This window comes from Chlamydotis macqueenii, chromosome 26, assembly GCF_036417535.1.
Source record: "Chlamydotis macqueenii isolate bChlMac1 chromosome 26, bChlMac1.mat, whole genome shotgun sequence".
Classification (NCBI taxonomy): Eukaryota; Metazoa; Chordata; class Aves; order Otidiformes; family Otididae; genus Chlamydotis; species Chlamydotis macqueenii.
In genome coordinates this window covers 4023560-4038078 of record NC_141581.1, presented here as the reverse complement: position 1 = coordinate 4038078, position 14519 = coordinate 4023560, and the positions used below count along the sequence as shown (strand labels likewise).

At 68.7% G+C, this 14519-nt stretch overlaps 1 protein-coding gene across 1 annotated transcript; it reads left to right on the top strand.

Moving 5' to 3' along the window:
- Positions 1 to 2091: 2091 nt before the first annotated feature.
- HCN2 (hyperpolarization activated cyclic nucleotide gated potassium and sodium channel 2) lies at positions 2092 to 14284 on the top strand. Its single transcript, XM_086767183.1, has 8 exons — positions 2092 to 2555; positions 7451 to 7874; positions 9746 to 9907; positions 10912 to 11130; positions 11330 to 11476; positions 11737 to 11977; positions 12157 to 12321; positions 12438 to 14284. The coding sequence occupies exons 1-8, from the start codon at positions 2092 to 2094 to the stop codon at positions 13382 to 13384; spliced, it is 2769 nt and encodes a 922-aa protein (XP_086623309.1). The 3' UTR covers positions 13385 to 14284.
- The last annotated feature ends 235 nt before the right edge of the window (positions 14285 to 14519 follow it).

The window sequence follows — 14519 nt, the reverse complement described above, 5'->3', positions numbered from 1 at the left end:
GAGGGGGTTAGATTTAGATTAGAAAAAAATTTTTTACGATGCGAGTTGTAGAACACTGTCCCAGGTTGCCCAGAGAGGCGGTGGATGCCCCATCCCTGGAAACGTTCAAGGCCAGGCTGGATGAGGCTCTGAGCAACCTGATCTGGTTGGAGATGCCCCTGCTCCTGGCAGGGGGGTTGGACTAGATGACCGTTGAAGGTCCCTTCCAACCCTAACCATTCTATGATTCTATGGGGCAGGGGGTCCCTTTCCCGCTGCCAGAGCTCCTGCCCTTGGAGCAAGGCAGTGGTGGGTTGGTGAGGAGCCCTCGCACGCTCCTGACTAACCCCAAGTGCCTGCCGCGGTCCTGGCGAGCGCCTGCGCTGCGGCCTCGCCCTCTACCCAAACACTTCTCCCTGCCCGGGACGGGGTGATGAGGGAGCACAGCTCTAATGGCAGAGCTGCTGGCTGCGGTGTGGTGTGGTGGCAGGCAGGTCCGGCAGCGGCGCTGGCAGCCCGGAGCCTTTGTGGCCGGGTCGCTCCTGGTAAGAGTTCCTGCTGCCTCGCTGTGCCGTCAGCCGGGCTGGCCCGGGGCAGCGTGGCTCTGCGGCACGTCGGGGGGGTTATGCAAGCCTTTCAGCCGGCCTCGTGCTTGCGGGTGCCGTCCTGGTGAAAAAAATCAATGCGTGGCTTAATTTCCTTGATGAGGATTATGGGTCCTGCCTGGCCCGGCTGCCGGGCCGCGGCACAAAGCATCGCTTGTGTCTTTTGTCTGACCCGGCTGGCACAGGGGGGAAACGGCCCCGGGGAGCTGAGGAGGGGATGGAGCCGCATCGTGCTGCTCTCTGCCAGGCCTCTTGCCCTGAGCGGCCACCGCGCTTGTTCGCTCCGGGGTCTTCAGCATCCCGCTCAGGTTAAGCTGCGATGCCTCCTCATCGGGGGCTCCTCCGTGGGCTGGGGGCTGGCTGGCGGGGGCGGTTTGGAGAAATGAGCTTGCAGACACTGACACAAACCCACGGGGGTGATTTGCTGCAGAGCGAGCCTGCTCCGGCCCGGAGGGCGGCTGTCGGGGCGTCCTCTTCCGAGGGGCTGCGGCTGCCCACTCCCCACCCCGGCACGGAGCGGGGCTGGCTCGGGCTCCGGCCGTGGCTGGCGTGGGAGCAGGATGTGCGCACAAACTCTTTCTGTGTTTCTGCACCGTGGGCAGCAGATGGTGCCACCCGCCGCGGCCACGTCTCCCATGCGGCCCCGTCACCTCGAGGGGCACCGTCACCTCGAGGGGCACCGTCACCCCGAGGGGCCCTGTCACCTCGAGGGGCCGTGCCCTGCCCTGGGCCTGTGGCCCTTGGAGCCGGAGGCTGCGAGAGCCATGACCCCGCACCGGGGCAGCGCTGTTCCCGTGTCCGGCTGTTTCGGGGTGCTCGGGGTTCCCCCGGCCTCCTCGCTCCGGTGTGCTCCGACGCCTCGCAGCCCGGGGAAGCCGCAGGGGGAAAGAGCACGTTCGTGGGGAGGAGGGCAGGGGGTGCTGGTCCCTCTGGCCTGTTCCCGGCACCCGGAGCATCGCACCCGGCTGCGTAGGTGCGGGTGTCCGCCTCGCTGGTGGCCGGCTGCGGTTTGCTGGCCCGTGATGTTTCTGGGACGCGCAGGAGCCGCCCTGTCCCGGGGTGTGGGTCCTGAGTCCCTGCCGCCCACCCCGGGGGGCTCAGCCCTGGGGGCGAGGGGATGGGCTGGGGCTGGCAAGGGGGGGGCGGCGGGTCCCGGGGCTGTGGGAGAGCAAAACCCCCCGCCCGGCTGGGCTCTGGGGTCCATCCCCGGCCCGGGGGTGGGCTCGGGCCGCCCAGCAGCGGGGCAGGGATTCGAAGGGGCGTTTCACGGGGCAGCGGCCGAATCGCTCCCCGCCCCGGCGTTGGGGGGGCGGATGCGCCGTCGGGCGGAGCGGGGCGGAGCGGGGGCCGGCCAAGGGCCGTGCCGGTGGGGGGAGCTGCCGAGCCGCCCGGCCCCCGGCCCGGCCCCGCCGCCCGCCCCCAACCCGCCCCCGCCCCGGCGGCGGGCGCCACTCGGCCGCCGGTGGCCTCGGTAGCGGCGGGGGACGGGGACGGGGACAGCGACAGGATGCGGGCGGGCCGCGGCGCGGCGGGCGGGGAGGCGGCGGCCGCCGAGGAGGAGGCGGCGGCCGAGGCGGCCAAGCGCGGCGGGGCGGCGGCGGCGGCGGCGGGGCGGGTGCGGGGCCGCGGCGGGAAGGGATCCCCGAACGGCGAATGCCGACGCGGGGATCCACCGCGGAGCCCCGGCCCGGAGCCGCCCCGCGAACCCAAAGTCTCCTTCTCCTGCGGGGGCGGCGGGGCCGCGTCCCCCGGCGGGGCCAAGGCGGCCGAGGAAGGTGCGGGAGAGGATGCGGGCGAGGAGGCCCGCGGGAGCCAGGCCAGCTTCATGCAGCGCCAGTTCGGGGCCATGCTCCAGCCCGGCGTCAACAAGTTCTCGCTGCGGATGTTCGGCTCGCAGAAGGCGGTGGAGCGGGAGCAGGAGCGGGTCAAATCGGCGGGGGCCTGGATCATCCACCCCTACAGCGACTTCAGGTGCGGGGGGGGCGCCGGGGGGCGGGGCAGGCTGCGCGGTCCTGCGTGGGGCCGGGGCCCGAGCATCCCCGGGGATGCAGCACCCGGCCGGGCGCTGGCGGGCGCCGGGTGGGGCCGGGGCCGGGGCCGGGCCGTGGGAGAAGAGGGCACCTTGAACCGCGCTGCCGCTCGCCCGTGCGCAGGGAGGGGCTGGCGGCCGGGCACCCCCCCACCGGGGGGGCCGAGAGCCCCCGCTGTGGCAGGGAGGTGCCCGGGCGAGGGCCTCTCCTCCTCCTTCCCGGGGCCTCAGGCGGCTCAGCCCCGCACGGACCCTCCGGAGCCCGCACCGGGCTTTGGCTCGGCCCCGCAGCCGCGCCGGGGGAAGGAGGCCGGGGGGCTGGGCTGCAGAACGCACCCCCCCATCCCCCTAACCAAGGAGGCCCGATCCTGTCTCTGGGATCCTGGGAGTTTGAGGAGGGACGCATCTCGCTCCCAGGAGGACCGGAGTCCCCGACATGCAGCCCCTGCGGCTTCCAGACGAGGAATGGCAAAACTGGGAAGGGGGGCTCTGCCGCCCCAGCTCCCCATCTCCCTTCCACCCCTGGACCCCGGGGGGACGTGCGGCTCGACGGGCTGGGGCGGGCAGCGCGGCGCCTTGCAGGCGGCCGAAGCCTCGATGGCGAGCCAGCCGTCGGGAGACCCCCGGTCCAGCGACCCTGAAGGGGCTGGGGGCAGCGAGGGGCTCAGCTCTGAGTCCTCCTGCTGCTGCTGCGGTGCGTGGTTTGGGGAAGCTCGAGGGGAGGGTTTGCTGGAGCGCCACCGAGCCAGACCCCGGGATCTGGTCCCCACTGGCGCGGGGGTCCCCGGGGCAGGTGGAGGTGGCCGTGGGCGGTGGCGTCTGCCCCGGCCAGCTGGGCTCGGAGCAAGGATCAGCACCCGCACCTCCTGCTCCCGCCCTCGTGCGCTGCTCCTGATTGATCTGGCATCTTCCAGAGGAGCAGCCGGAGGCCTCGGCCTCCTCGCGGGGCTGGGCACGGGGTCTCGCACCCTCGTGGCAGCTGTTCCCGTTGGGAGCCTGCTGAAGGTATCCGTCGGAGCCGCTCCTTGGCTTTTCGGCACCGGATCTGCTGCAGGGCCAGGCTGAGCGGCGGCCGCACCACGCACCCGTCGCCAGTCCAGTGGCAGAGGGAGCCCTGTCGTCCCCGCCGTGACTGGGGTGACTGGGCAGGTGTGACGGTGCCAGGCGGACCGCTGGCACCCGGGGGGCTCTGCCCCTCCGTGCCGCCCGTGCTCCGCAGCTGCAGGGCCATCGGGGGAGGCTGGGAGCGGGGCGATGGCCTGGGCCCGCCGTCCCCCACCACGATGGCACGGGGCTAGAACTTGCCCCGCTCCTGCGGCCGACTCCGAGCCGCGGTCCTGCGGTGCTGCCAAGAGCAGGGTCTCCCTGCTCCGCAGCGGGAGCGAGGCCTCGGCGGCTTCCCCGGGGCGCAGCAGCGTCGCTCCCCAGGCTGGCGCGGGCGCCCGTCTGTGCCAGGGTGACCTTGGGAAGTCACCCTGGCCGGCCTGCCCCGCGCTGGCTCCATCCCTCCTGGAGTCGCTATCAAGTCTTGAAACCCATTGGGGAAGAGCCGCCGCCTGCGTTTTGATGCTGCGAGCGGCGTAGGGGAGTTCCCTGCCCAGCGGGGAGGAGCTGCAGGCAGAGCCGCGGCATCGTCCGGGTCCGCAAACGCGCACGTAAACAGGGCCGAAAGCCCGGAGCCCGTGCCGCTAGCGCGCGTCGAGGATCTGCGTCCGTCTCTTCCACATTGCCCTGCCTTAAAAAAAAAACCAAAACAACTGTTTTTATCTAGTAATGATAATGGAGCATGAACCCGGGCGTAAGATAAAGTCGTTACCCATCTGCATATGTGACATCATTTCATAATCGGGGTCGTTTAGAGATCCTGCCTCACGGACACGGCGCTGCGATTATTCGTGCCCGATTCAGGGGCAGGCGTGCTCCGGGAAGGAAACTTGCTATTGACATAAATATTGAATTATTAGGAAGCAGCCTGGGTGGCTGCTGGAGGTCAGGAGCTGGCAAATCTGGCGAAGGAGACCTCGTACGTCGCGTGCTGAGGTGGACGGCGCCGCGCAGACCCACCTCCTTTTGGGTGCTGTGCTCAGTTGTCTCCTCCGTCTTCGCCGCTTCTGGTCTTTACTGGTAGGAGGAAAAAAAAACCCCAGCTGGCGTCGCCTGTTTTGTTATTTCTTTTGGTGTTTCTGCAGCTGGGGTATCGCTCTCGGAGCGGGACTGGGAGCCGGGGGCCGCGTCCAGCCCTCGTTCAGCGGTGACCCGGGGCGCGGCGCTGGGCCGGCTCCCATCTTTACACCCCAACCACGGCTGGGAGCCGGGCAGGGGCGTGCGTGGGCCAGGGGCTGAGGAGGAGGCCGGTGGTGTTCCCGGGGCAGCGGGTGCTCGCTGGGGGTGCGGGAGCGCAGGCGGCGGGTGCTCCGGCTCCACAGCCGATCCCTTCCCGCGGTGAGAGGCTGGCGTGAGCGCGGGAGGAGGATTTGGCCCAGGCACCATCATGGGGATGGTTCGGCGGTGGCGGTGGTTTCTGTCACCGCGGGGCTACACCGGCATCCTCTCCACCTGGGGAGGCCTGGGGCTGGGGCCGAGCCGCGGGTTTTCGCTGCCGTTCCCGCTGGTGGGGGGGTCGGGGAGAGAGAGCGGCACCAGCCGAGCGTCACAACTGGCCATGCTGGGACGCGGGGGCACGGGCGGCGTTGGGCGCTGAACCTCGCTGCTCGCTCAGCTCGGGCAAACTTCTGCTGTCGGCTCCTTCACTCGCTCGCCGGCCTCGGGGGCTCCGTTGGGGTTTTTGGAGGCGCAGGGGAGGCTGCAGGGACGTGCTCCGGGGTCTCGAGTGCGGTGGGTTCGGCTGGGACTGGGTGGGCTCGCTCGGCTCCCACTGGGGTCCTGCCCAGGACCTGGGCACAGGCGATGGAGAAGGCAGGCGGCAGCCCCCGCTGTCAGGGCTTTTGGCATCTTCTGTCGTTGTCGCTGTCGCTCAACTGGGTCAGAAGCACGGGAGAGGGTGCCGAGGATCCTAATTAATTTGTTTCAGATATTTTTAGTAGCCTGGATGGGATCTTTTTTTTTTTTTTTTTTTTTTTTTTTTTTCCCCCCATTTTCTCTGCACACACCGCCCTCCAAGGAAGAAAGCGTTGGCGTCGCACCCGGGTCCGCAGAGAGATCGCCCGGTCGGTTCCGCTGGGGCGATCGGGAGCCGTTTCTCCCTCTCAGCAGGGCCAAAGTCTGCCCTGGCTGGGCCAGATTGCGGAGGGATTTGTGCCGCTGGAGAGTTTTGCCCAGCTGCCGTGGTTGTTTAATCTTTGTTCCTCACGGCTCTCGTTCCTCGCAGCCAGACCTGCCGGGGGTTTGCGGGACAGACCCAGCCCCACGCCCCCGCCGCGGGATGCCCCCAGCCCCAGCAGCAGCTCTGCCGGTACCGGTGGCCCCGGCGGGTTGTGCCGTGCGGCTGGAGCCCGGGGGTCCGGCGGGGCCCGCCGTGGCCTTGCCGCCCGCGGGGGTGGTCACCGGGCGCTGGAGCTGCTCGGTGCCGGTGGCCGGAGCTGGGCCGTGGGGGGTGGTGGGGTGCGGAGGAGCGAGGGTACCCTGGAGACGGCCCTGGGTGTGAAGTCATCCTTGTGCAGCGGTGACATCACTCCCGGTTGCCACGGCAACGTCTCACATGGGGAAGGTGTCATTGGAGAAAGGTCAGGAGCTGGGATGCTCGGCTCCTTCTGGTCCTGCGCTAATCCGCGCTGGGGGGATGGATCCTGCCCGTCTCCCGTTCCCGCGTGCGGGAGGTCTCCCCCCTCTCCCCCCACCCCTGGCAGCGTGGTCTGGGCCCCCCCTGCCCGTCAGCCTGCGGCCGGGGGGCTCCTGCCCGGGGCAGGGTCGGGCCGAGGGGACGTGCGTGGGCAGGGGTCCCGCGTGGGCAGGGGTCCCGTGTGTCCGTGCGCCTGGCGCTGAGGGGCGTCCTCCCCTCCTGCCCTCCCCGTGCCAGGGCGCCGGGGTCCCCTCCCCACAGACCCGCCGGGATGGGGCTGCTGTGACCTTGCAGGCGCTCGGAAAGGTCACGGGTGGCCCGGACGATGGGGAGAAGGAGAAAGGAGAGAAGGGAGAAGCAGGAGGGGGCAGAGGCGGCCGCCGGCCCTTCCGCTGCCTGCGCGGGGCTGCGGGCGATGCCGGCTGCAGCTGCAGCTGTACGTGACCTGCACCGGCAGCCGCCGCAGCTCCTTCCACCGCGGCCGCGCTGCCAGGGTCCGACGTGCGGCCCCCTGCCCTGCACACCCAAAAACACGACCGCAGCCTGGTCCAGGCACGCGCTGGGGTGGGCTGGCCCTGGCTGTCCCCATCCCCCATCCTCGGGTCCCCCTGCTCTGGGAGCGGGGAGGGGTGGGGGGGCTGCTCCCAGGGCAGCGGTGGCGGGGGGGGAGCCGGTCCTGCCTCCGTGTGTTTCGGGGTGCGGGTGCTCCCTAGCCCACGGGGGTGCAGGAGGGTCTCCCCCGCCCCCCCGCAGCGTTTGGTGGCATTGTTGTCCCCTCACCCTGGGACCTGCCCAGATTTGGATGTTCAGGGCAGACCCCCGGCCACACCAGTGCAGCAGGAAGAGTCCCCCCCGCCGCGAGCAGCCCCCAGCCCCGCACCCCCTCCGCGCTGGCACAGCCCTGCCTGAGCTGGGGGCTGCGCTGGCCTGCGGGCTCGGGGGGAGCTGGATGTGGGGAGAGGAGAGGGATGCCTGGGGCCGAGGTGGCATTGGGGTGACGGCACCCCGGCAGCACGGGTCCCGTGGGGGTCCCCTCGACACGGGAGGTGGCTGCGGGGCGCCAGTGACGCCCTCCTCCTCCGTCCTCTCGCTCCCCAGGTTTTACTGGGACTTCACGATGCTGCTCTTCATGGTGGGCAACCTGATCATCATTCCCGTGGGCATCACCTTCTTCAAGGAGGAGACCACGGCGCCCTGGATCGTGTTCAACGTGGTCTCCGACACCTTCTTCCTGATGGACCTGGTGCTGAACTTCCGGACGGGGATTGTCATTGAGGACAACACGGAAATCATCCTGGATCCTGAGAGGATCAAGAAGAAGTACCTCAAGACCTGGTTTGTGGTGGACTTCGTCTCCTCCATCCCTGTGGACTATGTCTTCCTCATTGTGGAGAAGGGCATCGACTCGGAGGTGTACAAGACAGCTCGCGCCCTCCGCATCGTCCGCTTCACCAAGATCCTCAGCCTCCTGCGGCTCCTCCGCCTCTCCCGGCTCATCCGCTACATCCACCAGTGGGAGGAGGTAAGGGGGGGGTCCCACGGGACGCAGCCCCCCGTGGGTCCCCACTCCGGCAGCGGTGGGACTGGTCGGAGAGCGTGGGAGCCAGGAGGGGCCCGTGCGAGGGCGGTGGGGCTGGGGGCTCACTGAGGAGCGGGTGGGTCGGACGGGGTGGTGTGTGGGACCCCTGGGTCCCCAGGGCGGGAGGCAGGGTGCTGCTCGGCTTTGCCGCGTGGGCCGGTGCCTTCCGGCAGCTCCGCTGGCTGGGGCTGTGCGGGTGATTGCTGTGGCGCCGGTGCCTTCGCTGCCTCCTCCTCCCCCTCCTCCTGCTCCTCTGCCACCGCCTGTCCCCAGGCCGGGCGAGGGCGCGTGCGGGTGTCCCCTCCGTGTGGGCTCCGGTGGGCAAGAGCCCCCCGGGGACCTGCGCTGTGACGTGGGCTCCAGTGGCCGTGAGGACCACACCGGACCCTCCTGGGCCCACAGAGACGCGGGGCACCTCCTGCGAACCCCCGTCCCAAAGCGTGTCTGTCCGTCCCCCACCAGGGCCCTGGCTCCGCGCCCTTTTCCCTTTCGGAGGGGGCTTAGCAGGGCGAGCCCCGGGGACGCGTTAATCCGTGCAGATTATCCCGGTAATCGCATCCGCTCACAGGGGACGGGAGGGGAGCACGGCCCCGATCCCCGCCGGCACCTCGCCCGCGCTGGCGGACACTGCGGGAGCGTTTCGGGGGGCTGCGCGCGCCTGGCTTCACCCCCAGCAGCCTCGGCGGGCAGCGAGGGGCTGCGGCGTGCGGCCGTCACCGCGGCCGGAGCGGGGAAGGGACGTACCTGGGGCCAGCAGAGATGGGGCTGGGGGCTGCTCCTGCCTGGCCTGGCCTCGCGCTGCTCCTTCCGCAGCCCCTCGCGCTCCGCCCGCTTCCCTCCCCATCACACCTCATCGCTCTGCCTCGTCCGGCCCGCGCCGCGTGCCCTGCCTGGGCCGGCAGCTTCGGAGCCCAGCGCTGGGCGCAGAGGACGGGGACGCCGTGCCCGTGTCCTTGCCTGTGCCCATGCCCGGCCTTTGCCTTGCGCCTGCTCCGTGCGATGCTGCGGGGCTCCAGGCGTCGCTCCGTGGTGCGGGGTGAAGATTGGAGGTTTCATTGCAAGGGGGTTATTTTCTTATTTTTTTTCCTTTTTTTCCCCCCCTCCTCAAATTTACCTTTTCTGGACCCTGAAAATATTAAAGGAAAAGGAACGAGCCCTCCGTGGCTCCGTTTGCAGCCAGGAGCGCGGGATTCTGCCCCCGGGGTTTCCCCGTGCGGAACGGGGTGATGGATGCCAAGGCCAGGCCGGACCGGGGACACGGCCAGGGGAAGCCCCGCTCTCACGGGAGCTGTGGGGGTCCCCACAGTTACGGCTCGCCGGGGGCTCTCCCAGGGTGGCTCTGATGGTGGTCAGTGCTCCGGTAGCCACCTGCCCTGGAGGGGGGGACACAGCCCTGTCCCCGTTGCGGTGGGATCTCCAGCAGAGAGACCGGTCAGGGTCTCCCTTCAGCCCCCACCCCAACGCGGGCACCTGGGACCCTGATTCCCAAAAGCTGCCCGGTGGCTGCCCGGCCCCCTGCAGCCGCTGTCCCGGGGGAGGCTGCCCTGTGCCCACAGCTTTTGGCTTCCCCTGCGCCTTCGCCAGCGCTGGTTTATCCTCGTCAAAGCTCGCAGCCATTAGCGCTTTCCGGGGCGGCAGTGTGGCGGCATCCTGCCGGCTATAAATAGGCAGGTGGAGCGCAGCCGCCTCGGCGAGGGTCGAGGACGGGACAGCCGTGAGTGCCACCTTGGCCGGGGGGGTCGATGTCCCGAGTAGGGGGGACAGTCCCTGCGCTCACCCTCTGCCATCCCACACCGGCGCCTCTCCACTCGCAGATTTTCCACATGACCTACGACCTGGCCAGCGCGGTGATGAGGATCATCAACCTCATCGGCATGATGCTGCTGCTCTGCCACTGGGACGGCTGCCTCCAGTTCCTCGTGCCCATGCTGCAGGATTTCCCCCAGAACTGCTGGGTCTCCATCAACGGGATGGTGGTGAGTGCCGGCCCCGCTCCCCGTCCATCCCCGTGTCGTCTGGCCTCTCTCCACCCACCCCAGGAGATGCCACCCCACGGTGCGAGCGCGGGGGGGGCGTGCCGGGCACCCCACTCCTGCTGCGGGCGGCCTCCCTGGCGAGGTCTCGCGGGACGTGGGGCGGCCGATCGATGCGGGCGGGAGGGAGATGCTGACACGGCGCTCTGCCCCATCCCCTGCCGCCTTCTCCTGCTCATTAGCAAGAAAGCCATTATTAATAAATAATGGGCCACACTTCTAATTGCTCCCTCAGCCCTGCAGCCTCCTACAAATGGCTCTTCTCCCTCTCTCCGTCTCGTCCTGTTCTGCCAATGTTTCCATCTCTGCTCCTGCTTGGCTTCCTCTCCTCCCCGTCTCCATTTCTCCTTCCCCAGCTCCGTCAGTCCCGGGGGAAATTGGGGCTTCGCTGAGGCTGGGCCGGGGGATTCCTGCCCCAGGAGCCACCAAGCCCGGTGACCACCGTCCCGGCCGTGTCCGCAGGCTCCGGAGCACAAGTGGTGCAATAATTCGGTGGCTTCCGCAAACGCAGGGTTCATTCCTGTCACAGCATTTCCCGGCGGCTGGCTGCACTTTTCTGTATCAGATTTAAAAAAAAAACCCAACAACAAAACCAAAACTGAGTACCTAAAGCGAAGGCAGATGGGCAGAAACCTGTGGGGAAGGAGCGGCGTGCTGCGGGACTGCCGCAGCCCCCAGCCGTGCCAGTGTTTGGGTTTGTTTGGATCTCACCTGCACCCTGAGACTGTCAAAGAAACACACACACACAAAAAAAAAAAAAAAAAAAAAAATCCCATTGCTGTGTGCTGGCGGGAGATGCAGGCAGAGAATCCAGCTCGTCTGCCAGGCCCCATGCAGGGCGTTGTGCTCACGCGTGCCTGTGCACACACGTGTGCATTTACACACGCGTGTGCGAGCAGCCGCGCGCCGGCCAGGGCTGAGCGCCGCTGCCGTCCCTGTCGCTGCAGAACGACTCCTGGAGCGAGCTGTACTCCTTCGCCCTCTTCAAGTCGATGAGCCACATGCTCTGCATCGGCTACGGGAAGCAGGCGCCCGAGAGCATGACGGATATCTGGCTGACCATGCTGAGCATGATCGTGGGGGCCACCTGCTACGCCATGTTCATCGGCCACGCCACCGCCCTCATCCAGTCGCTGGACTCCTCCCGGCGCCAGTACCAGGAGAAGGTAGGACTGGGCTGGACGGGGACCGCGGCTCCGGCCATCGCATCCCCTCCTGGAGCTGCAGGTGGGTGCTGCCGGGCGGGGCGAGGGCTGCGTATCGACACCACCCCACCCAGGCAGGATCCGCTTCACGGAGTGGAGATGGGGGTGGGGGTCCGGGCCCCCCAGCCCGGCTGGGTGCTGACGCCGCCTCTCCCCGCAGTACAAGCAGGTGGAGCAGTACATGTCCTTCCACAAGCTGCCCGCCGACTTCCGCCAGAAGATCCACGACTACTACGAGCACCGCTACCAGGGCAAGATGTTCGACGAGGACAGCATCCTGGGGGAGCTCAACGAGCCCCTGCGCGAGGTAAGGACCCCGGGGGCTGGAGAGCCGGCCACGGGACGCTGCGGTGAGGAACAGGGACCGTCCCACCCACAGTGAGGTCCCTTCTGCTCCCTGGGAGGCTGCGGGTCGCGGCGGCTGCTGCACGGTGGCGAGCACCTCTTGCGCCGATGTTGCAGCTCCAGGTGTGAGCGTGTCCGTGCGCAATCGAGTGCGCGCGCTGACAGCTCCGCGTTCGTGAGCCACGTCCCTGCCTCCTGGTCTCTCACCTTCTTCTCCTGCAGGAAATCGTGAACTTCAACTGCCGCAAGCTGGTGGCCTCGATGCCGCTGTTCGCCAACGCGGACCCCAACTTTGTCACGGCCATGCTGACCAAACTGAAGTTCGAGGTGTTTCAGCCGGGCGACTACATCATCCGCGAGGGCACCATCGGCAAGAAGATGTACTTCATCCAGCACGGGGTGGTCAGCATCCTCACCAAGGGCAACAAGGAGATGAAACTCTCCGACGGCTCCTACTTTGGAGGTGAGCGCTGTGGGGGCGGGGGGCTGAGCCCAGCTCCCCTCCTGGGCTCTGTGAGAGCCACGGGGGCGCCCGTGCTGTCCCGGGGCACCCACCTCTCAATGGTTCTCACCCCTTGCTCCTGACCTTCCCATCCTCGCTGGCCATGGTTTGATTTTTGGCACCGTTGTATTCCCCTGCAGAAATCTGCCTGCTGACCCGTGGCCGGCGCACGGCCAGCGTCCGGGCGGACACCTACTGCCGCCTCTACTCGCTCTCGGTGGACAACTTCAACGAGGTGCTGGAGGAGTACCCCATGATGAGACGGGCCTTCGAGACCGTGGCCATCGACCGCCTCGACCGCATCGGTAGGGCACGGGGACCTTGGGGTGGGGGGCTGTCCTGGTAGCGTGTGACGGCCGTTGCCAGGGTAGCCCCAGCGCAGGGTCTCACGGTGCTCCCCGTCCTGGCCTCCTCCCCGCAGGGAAGAAGAACTCGATCCTCCTCCACAAAGTGCAGCACGACCTCAACTCGGGCGTCTTCAACAACCAGGAGAACGAGATCATCCAAGAGATCGTCAAGTACGACCGGGAGATGGTGCAGCAGGCGGAGCTGCAGCAGCACACGGCCATGTACAGCCCCGTCCAGCCCCAGGTCACCTCCGCCATCGCCACCCTCCAGCAAGCCGTCGCCATGAGCTTCTGCCCGCAGATGGCCAGCCCGCTGGTGGGCTCCATGGCCCTGGGCTCGCCCCACATGATGCGCCGCTTGCAGTACGCCCAGGCCGTGCCCAGCCCCTTCGCCGTCTCCCCCGTCTTGTTGCAGCAGAGCTCCCCGCAGCAGCCGCAGCCCCCCGCGCCCCACGCCAACCCCTCGCCCTCGCAGGACCAGGCGCAGCCCGCGACCCTGCCCGCCTCCACCAGCGCCTTCGCCGCGGCCAGCCCGCCGTCCCAAAGCCCCCTGGCCGGCCGGACGTTCGCCTACGGAGGTGCCCCGGGGCAGCTGGGCTCCCAGCTCTCCCTCAGCCAGCAGCAGGCGCCTGGCTCACCGCAGCGCCTGGCCGCCCACAAAAGCACACAGGCGCTGCACACCAGCAGCCTCAGCCAGGATTCGCGGCCCCTGTCGGCCTCGCAGCCCTCCCTGCCCCACGGGCTGGCGGCCAGCAGCACCCAGAGCCCCCCGGCCTCGGCCCGCGAGTCCTGCACCTCCATCGGCGGGGGCCCAGCCGCCGCCTCACCAGGCCCCGGCCCCCCGGCCGGGCTGCGGGGTCAGGCACCCACACGGGGGGCCCCAGCCCACCCGACAGCCGCGGGTGCGGCACACGCAGGGCCGCCCGCCCTGCCGCAGGACTCCGCAGCGGCCCGCAAGGATTCAGTGGCCAGCACGCCTGACATGGACCCGGCCAAGTCCAGGCTGTCTTCCAACTTGTGACCTTCACGCCGGGGACGGGGACGAGCGCGCTGGAGGGGGGGGTTGCAGCAGCGAGTCCGGTCTCACCCCGCGCCCGTCCCACGCCGCTGAACGAGGCAGTTGCCGGAGGTGGGCACGGGGCCGCTGTGCCCCCCACGCACCCACCCACCGCGGGGGGGCACGGCAGGGAGCCGGGCTGAGCCCCCGGCTGCGTCGCTTCCGACCAAAGTCTGGCCCCATCTCCCGTTCCCCGTGGCGAAGCCCCGCTGCACCCGGCTGCCCCATAGAAGCCACAGCTGCACCATCCCCGTGACCAACCCTGTATATGATATTTATGACCTGAATACGTTATCTGTAGGTGTGCACCTGCAGGACACCCCCCCTGGGGGTTTAGGCACCCTGGCCACGCGTCCCTGCCTCCCCTCCCACAGCCGCAAGGCGGGGGGGCGATGGTCCAGGACTGGAGGTAAGTTGGGGGGCAAGGGAAGAGGGTCTGATGGAGGGTCACCCCGAGGCTCACGAGCACCCCTGCACACGCTGTCCCCCAGCCTGACCCTGGGGCTGGGGGGCAAACGCAGCCTCGCTGCCGCGTAATCGGCGTTGGGACAGAGGCAGACGCCGGAGCCCTGAGGCCTGGGGCTGCCCCACAGGGGGCAGGTGCTGCCCCACAGGCAGTCCCGGGTTTAAGGCTGGGGGAGACACACACTGCGCGTAGCAGCGTGCCTTGTGTGTGTGTGTGCGCACGTACGCCTCTGCCTAGCACGACTTCCATGTTGAATGTACGCAGCCACCGCGAGCGAGGGGCCGTGCGAAGCCCAGTGCCGTGTAGCTGCACGGCCTGTGGGCCAGGGCCCCGCTCCAAGCATCCACCTTCCCATCCAGCCCATCCTGTGCAATAAACGTCAGCAACTGACACAGCTACGCACGACTCCGGGCTCTGCTTCTCCTTCGCCGCCGCTCCCCGCCGCGGCTCCGGCTGCTCCCGCTCCCCTCGCCCAGCACTAGGAGCCCTGCCACGGGGCACAGCCCCAGGCTGGGCTGCAGGAGGCAGCTTTGGCCTTTGAAGAGCTGCTTCCCTGCCAGAAACATGAGAAGGTGAAAAGTCTCCTCCTGGAACCTTGCCCCTTGCTGGCAGGGCTGTGTCCCTAATCCAGCG